The sequence below is a fragment of the Electrophorus electricus genome, chromosome 1, assembly GCF_013358815.1.
Source record: "Electrophorus electricus isolate fEleEle1 chromosome 1, fEleEle1.pri, whole genome shotgun sequence".
Lineage (NCBI taxonomy): Eukaryota > Metazoa > Chordata > Actinopteri > Gymnotiformes > Gymnotidae > Electrophorus > Electrophorus electricus.
In genome coordinates, this window is record NC_049535.1 from 32,170,068 (window position 1) to 32,177,567 (window position 7,500).

The 7,500-nt window shown below is 49.9% G+C and overlaps 1 protein-coding gene across 1 annotated transcript in view; it reads right to left on the reverse strand.

Moving 5' to 3' along the window:
• The window catches only part of shank1 (SH3 and multiple ankyrin repeat domains 1), a 93,478-nt gene that overhangs the window by 6,419 nt on the left and 79,559 nt on the right, over positions 1–7,500 (reverse strand). The window contains exons 20-25 of the mRNA XM_035533005.1: positions 6,268–6,276; positions 5,685–5,711; positions 5,435–5,491; positions 4,945–5,057; positions 4,345–4,468; positions 1–1,684 (exon numbers count right to left, since the gene is read on the reverse strand). The exon at positions 1–1,684 is cut by the window's left edge and continues 1,920 nt beyond it. Coding sequence (XP_035388898.1) covers positions 1–1,684; positions 4,345–4,468; positions 4,945–5,057; positions 5,435–5,491; positions 5,685–5,711; positions 6,268–6,276 — 2,014 coding nt within the window. The remainder of the gene's footprint in view (positions 1,685–4,344; positions 4,469–4,944; positions 5,058–5,434; positions 5,492–5,684; positions 5,712–6,267; positions 6,277–7,500) is intronic.

A 7,500-nucleotide genomic window follows, 5' to 3' on the forward strand; every position in this document is an offset into this window, starting at 1 on the left:
GAGGGAGCCGCCCCCGTGGCCTCCCTCTCCGTCCGATCCCCGGCCTCCTCGGCCCAACCTCCCCCGCCTGTTCCTCGCAGGATCCTGGGCGACGGAGGCCGGGTGGACGTGGTCGTGGCGGCCAGCGACGAGGAGGTGACGAGGTACGAGGATGAGCCGGAGACCTGTGCAGCCGGAGAGCTGGCGGAGGAGGTCTGCGCGACGGAATGGGAGAGCAGCGAGGTGGGCGGGACCGCGGACGAGGGAAACGCCCCCACGCTGGAGAGCTGGCGGCCGAAGTGGTGGTCGCCCCTCTCCCTGCGCACGCGCCCATCGTCCTTCAGGGCGCGCTCCCTGGCCGCCAGCGCCAGGCCCAGTGGGGACGCCGGGTCCAGGACCTTCCCCGTCAACGGGTGGATGAACGTGGTGGGCGGAGGCTGCGCTTGCTGCGGCGGCTGCCGGCTACCGCCCAGGTAGAAGTCGGCGGGCACAGACTTGGGCTGGTAGTCTCCCTGCGGCATGGGAGTGGAGTACTCGGGCAGGCCGAATGCCGGCGGCATGCTGCGCGTGTGTTGGATGAAGGTGTCTCCTGAGAACATGCCCTCGTCGATGGACTTGGAGGGCCGGAGGCGGGGCAGAGGCTGCTGCTGCTGCTGCTGCTGCTGGGAGGCTTGGCTCCTCCCCACTCCCATGGCTCCTCCCCCCGTGCCTGCCGCCAGCTCCTCCTCCGCGGAGATGAAGAAGGAGGCGCTCTTGCGGCGGGCTTCGTGGAAGCGCTCGCGATCCCTGCGGGCCGCCCCCACGATGGCGGCACCGAACTGGCTGGTGAAGTCCAGGCTCTCCTGGGCTCGGAGAGCAGGTAGCGAGGGGGGCGGAGGCGCAGGGACCGAGGGCGGGGCGGGCGGGGGCACGTTGGGGGCAGGCGGGGGCTTAGGGCTGTCGCTCTCGCCCGGAGGCGGCTCCGCCTCCACGCTGCTGCCCTGGCTGCTCCGCCCGCTGCTGCTGGTGGACGGAGCTTTGACTATGATGGTGGGGATGGGGATGGAGCTCTTCTCCACCGACCCCTTTCCTCCCAGCGTGCCCTGGCCCGACCGCAGGTCCTCCACCTTCGACTGCTTCACCAGGGGACCCTTCCCCCTCCGCGCACCTGCTCTGGGTCCCCCAGGCACCGCCCCTGCCGGGCCCCGCTCCGCCCTTGACGGCTGGCTCTGAGCCGCCTGCTGCTGCTGCGGCATCACCGTGGCCACGCTGGTGGGAGGGACCGCGGCGCTGTAGCCCCGCCTCAGCCCGGCCGACCTCGCGGCCGCGCTCCCTGCGGGCTCTGCTGTGTAACCCACCGCTTTCCTGGAGGCAGTCCTGCCGGGGACGGAGGCGTGCGCCTGGGCATGGGAGTACATGCTTGCATGGTCGGCAGCTCCAGAGCCCGTCGGGGGACCAGGGGACCTGTCTCTGGGTCCGTGAGTGGCGTGAGACGACTGAGAGTAAAGCTGATAGTGGGTGGAGGTGGAGGTAGACTGGGACACGGAGACCGTGGGTTGCTGAGACGCTTTACCCCTCCAACCCATAGGGGGTGCCGAGGAGAAAGGAGGGTCAGGGGGCGCCGTGGTTGGGGGAGGGGGGATGTCATCTGAGCCGGGGACCGAAAGGCTTCGTGCGAACTTCATGGCCGGAGGATGAAGGAACTGCTTCTCTTCTTCAGGAACCCCTGCAGAACAAGACATGAAGAGAGTGAGAAGAAGAGAACAAGGGAAAATAGGATTGAGAGAGAATGAGCGAGGGAGGAGAGAGAGAATGAGGGAGGGAGGCAGGAGAGAGAGAATGAGGGAGGGAGGAGAGAGAGAATGAGGGAGGGAGGCAGGAGAGAGAGAATGAGGGAGGGGGAGAAAGAGAATGAGGGAGGGAGGAGAGAGAGAATGAGGGAGGGAAGAGAGAGAGAATGAGGGAGGGAGGAGAGAGAGAATGAGGGAGGGAAGAGAGAGAGAATGAGGGAGGGAGGAGAGAGCGAGAGAATGAGGGAGGGAGTAGAGAGAGAATGAGGGAGGGAGGAGAGAGAGAGAATGAGGGAGGTAGGAGGGAGAGAGAATGAGGGAGGGAGGAGAGAGAGAGAGAATGAGGGAGGTAGGAGAGAGAGAATGAGGGAGGGAAGAGAGAGAGAATGAAAGAGGAAGGCGATAGAGAGGGTTACAGCGTAGTGGAGCTCAAACAAAATCTCAAAAAACAGACATGGAAAAAAACAAATGAGAGAAAGGGGATAGAAATGTGGGATGAGAGAAAAGGAAACCAAAGATGGGAGAAGGTCACGTAAAGAGTGACCCAGTACACCCACTGGGCCCAAGGCCAGGGTCTGTCTGTCTGTCTGTCTGTCTGTCTGTCTTTCTGTAGGCTTTTCTGTGAGTTGTCTGTCTGCACAGTCAGGGCTCTCAGGGTCAGGACAGACCTGTGTTGACTGAGCCATGGGTGTGTGTGCTCACTGTGCATCACTGCACCGGTGCACCTGCTACGAATTCTTGTGTGACTTTATGACTTTGATTTGACACAAAACGTGTACATACATAAAGGACTAAAGGGAGAGGCACAGAAGTGCAGTCGGAGTAGTACTACACGATGGTCTACAACTACTGTGTCATCTCAAACTACTATACTGTGGTCTAGTACTAAAATGTGGTTGTCTAGGACTATGCAGTGGACTTTGACAACAATATAGTGCAGTGGTCTAGTAGTATTATACAGTTTTCTAATAATAATATGCAGTGGTCTAGTACTACTATGCAGTGGTCTAGTACTGCTATGCAGTGGTCTAGTACTACTATGCAGTGGTCTAGTAGTATTATACAGTTTTCTAATAATAATAATAATAATAATATGCAGCGATCCAGTACTACTATACAGTGGTCTAGGTCTAGGTCTAGGTCTATGCAGTGGTCTAGTAGTATTATACAGTTTTCTAATAATAATATGCAGTGATCTAGTACTACTATACAGTGGTCTAGTACTGCTATGCAGTGGTCTAGTACTACTATGCAGTGGTCTAGTAGTATTATACAGTTTTCTAATAATAATATGCAGTGATCTAGTACTACTATGCAGTGGTCTAGTATTACTATGCAGTGGTCTAGTAGTATTATACAGTTTTCTACTAATAATATGCAGTGATCTAGTACTACTATACAGTGGTATAGTACTGCTATGCAGTGGTCTAGTACTATTATGCAGTGGTCTAGTACTACTATGCAGTGGCCAGGGCTACTATGCAGTGGTCTCGTACTACTATGCAGTGGCCAGGGCTACTATGCAGTGGTCTAGTACTACTATGCAGTGGTCTAGTACTACTATGCAGTGGCCAGGGCTACTATGCAGTGGTCTAGTACTACTATGCAGTGGTCTAGTACTACTATGCAGTGGTCTAGGGCTACTATTCAGCATGCACTAAAAAGCCACCAGTTAGTCAGTGCGTTTATGCTGTTTATGCACTAGGAGGACTGAATTAAGCAAGGTACGTGTAATTATATAGCACCTCTCATTACTGAAGTCTTTCAAAATGCTTTACAAATGAGAAAATACATAGATAACTCCAAATAATTACATCATCCTGTAATTTAACTACTAATATCCTCAAATGTAGCCCCTTAACATCCAGAACTGAAATGCTGACAGCCTGAACCCTCTGATGAAACCCTCCCCCTCTGCACTGCTCCACTGCAAATCATAAAGGCACGGGCAAGATTTTCTGGGTTACTGCCGTGTGCTGCGGAGGAAGGCCGGGAGACAGACTGATCTACAGTAGCCTGGGAGAAACCATCCTGAACCTTGTGGGGGGCCCACCTGTTTCCCTCTACATGAATCCAGAGTGCCATTCCTCCAGCAGAAGATCACTCATGCATATGGGCGCATTAACCACATCAGTCGTAAGAGCTTTGCAGTTCTTATGTTGAAAGTTTAAATCTGTTATTTTAACTTTAAAAAGGTCAGCGCACTGTTAAATAATTTTAAATCGATTAACTCAATTTTGTACATGGTTTCTTCATTTATTTCAGTGCCCTGTACCACCTCCCTGACTCTGCCTCCATATCAGAATTTATTTACAGATATTTACAGATCCGAGCAAAAATGAAAATAGTGAGTTGAATAGCTGCTACATTTTGGTAATGATAGACTGGACCTGTGGTGCAAAAACCAAGTGAAAAACGCACAACATTCAGGTAAGTGTTGCTGTTTTGTATCCAACATCTAGTGCATCCAAAGCCAACCGAGTCAGGCTCTCTCGTAGCACAGGTACCCCAGACAGTGGTAGTACGGCGGCACAGACAGACAGGTGGGCACACAGATGAGGGGCACACAGACAGGCAGGCAGACGGACAGCCTCACCGATCGACTTCTGTCGTAGCATCATACCGTGCTGGGGGGCGTGGCCAGACACGAACTGGCCCCGATCATAGCCTAGCCCTGCCCCCGATGACGTCATCCCCATTCCTGATTGGTCAAAATTTGGCTGGTGGACACAAAAGTTTCGAGAAAGATGCGAAGTTTGTAATCTGAGCTATTCATTTTCATACCATCTCACAAAAGTTGGCAAACATTAGAAGGCCAAGTGATAAAAACTACAAAGAGAATCAGAAAGAAATTAAGAGAGAAATTAAATTATTCATAAGAATAATTCATAAGAAAGACAAGATTCAGAAAGACAAGTCACTATGGAAAGTATTCGTTAAATATCACTTTCTGGCCATCAGAGGGAGCTGTGACTCTGATAGTAGTAGCATGCATCTTCAGAAATTCTACAGATGACAAAGGACTTTAAACTGTTTTTTAAGCATACTACGGAGTAAACACAAGTTCGGTGTACAGTGTGACTGCCAAATGTTAATACCAGGATTTGCCATAATCTGCCTGTTCACACTCTTAAACATCAAAACATTAAACACCACTACAAACACATGCCCAAGTAAGTGTTACACACACACACACCTCATTGTAGAACCCTCTGCCTCTGTCACGCTTTACTCCTTGACTTCGTGACACCGGCGTCTCATTGGTGCTGATGGTCTGCTGAGCAGCAGCTAAAATTTCATCCAGTTTATCTGAGAATATGGGAGGGGCACTCACTGAAGTTACGTTTATCCCCAATGAGTTCAGCCAGAGCTTGTACCCAACACAGATTATGACACCAGTAGATTAGACGATAGATCAGACAGTAGATTGGATGGCACAATCACAAACAAAACCCCTGCAAAAACCTTTTAGCAGTTTCACTGACTTTATTCCTGCTAATGAGCAATTTAAGCACTAGCTGCACTAAGAGAGTACAGATCTGGACTACTTTGTCCAAATAACACAGTAAGTGCTGCAAGGAGAGATGCTTAAAAATGCATTTTCATTAGAACGATAAAAAGTTTAACGTGCTTAAATTTTAACCATCATGTACTGAGATGTAGTGAACAAAACCAGCAGAACTTACTCAGTGCCATTTGATAGACTGTCCTTTTCTTCTCTGTAGCTTGTGAGGTTTCAAACTCTGTAAAACACACAGAGGACTCGCACACATACCAAGCAATGATGACTCCAGCCTGTAAACAGATTTAGGTTCCTTCTCTCTCTCTCTCTCTCTCTCTCTCTCTCTCTCTCTCTCTCTCTCTCTCTCTCTCTCTCTCTCTCTCTCTCTCTCGCTCTCTCTCTCTCTCAGAGGCACGGGGACACACAAGTTTTACCTGGTTTTTTTTTCCATGGTGCCGAAGCTGTGAGGAGAAGCACACAGGACCCAAATGAGGCTCTGTAACTGTACTTACTGTAACAGCACTGTAACTGTACTTACTGTAACAGCACTGTAACTGTACTTACTATAACAGCACTGTAACTGTACTTACTGTAACAGCACTGTAACTGTACTTACTGTAACAGCACTGTAACTGTACTTACTGTAACAGCACTGTTGCAGCAGCAGTAACCACTCTATCGTAACAGCACTATCATTGCAGTGAAAGCATTGTTACTGTAACACCAGTGACTGTGACACGTTTGTAAAAGATGTAACAGCACAATTGTGATAGTGCTATCATACAGCTGTAACTGCCTGACTGTAAACACACTGTTACAACAGCAGCCCTGTTTTAACAGAATTATCATAGCAGCAGTAACAGTCTTATACACGTGACGTCTACTCTGCCATCCTCACAACACACTTCTCTGAACACTGTCAGGCATGCACAAACAATGCTGCAGTATTTACATAAAACATTGTAGCATTTTATAGTACAGTGTTTTATACATCATTAGTTTACTGGGTCCTCCTACCTCTGTCGACTGTGCGGCATCAGACCGGACCGGCAATGGGAGGAAAAGGTTCATAGGTCAAAGGGGTTATGGCTTAGAGCACCAAGACAACACTCCACAAGGAGGAAGAGTTTAGAGAAGACACAGCTAAAGGACTGCATTAAATGTGTGTATGTGCTAAGTGAGCGTACGCGTATGTGTTAAGTGTTTGTATGTGTGTGTGCTTGACGGTGACATTCTTTAGGCATGTTGTCTAACTGTTTTGCCACACTACATTTTCCAGACGTGATGTGACATCAATAATACCATATTTAAATGGGGGAAAAAATCATGGGCGCGCACCACACCATACGGGAACCCCACCCCAGCAGGCAGGAGATGGCAGGACACTTCGGTGTTTGCAGGGTGAGAGGGTTCAGTGCGGGTGATGGAGTTTCAGAAAAGACATATGAGGCAGGACAGCACCTGACACTGGTCTCCAAGGTTATGGAGATGCGATGGTGGGAAGGTCACGTGAAGCCTACATACAGCTACACTGTTACATACAATCTGTACTCCACTGTTGCATACACTCCGTGCTTGATTCTAGGACAGTGACATGCAACAAGTTTTGCCAACTACTGTATATGTATACAATCGACATATTACATATAGTCTAAAGCTGCTTATTCTATTAGTCATTATTTCAGTGGTCATTTTATTGTTTAGTTGGCCTACATTGGGGATGGTGTGTGGGTGTCTGAAGAGAGCGTGTTTTGGGAATTGGAGGATAACTCCAAATGCAGGGTGTGTGGTGAATTTCACTGAAGAAAGCAAAAGGTTGAAAGAGTATCTATACAGTACTGATGGTTGCTTAGAGTGGGGGACTGTTTCTCTGTTTAACCTGATTTATTTAGTGTGTAGTGTAAACCTGAGAGGTACGTGTTTGTTAATAATCATTAATAATAATAATAATAATAATAATAATAATAATTTGGGATCAGTGGACTGCACTGAACTTTCACCATCTTTATGCTATGTCCCCAGCCCACACTGAGCATGCTCAGAACCGGTCCAGCCCAGCCAGCACAGACTCCCTTTCCAGAAACGCCCACCCCCTGCAGCGTTACTACGGCAACGCGCACACAGCACAGCCACCCAGGAGAGTGGGTGTGCAGTGGCCGCATGACCCACGAGGCGGGGCTTCGGTTAGGGGTGGGGTATGTTTTTAAGGGTGGGTGGGCTCGCTGGGGGGGGGGGGGGGGGGTTACCTGT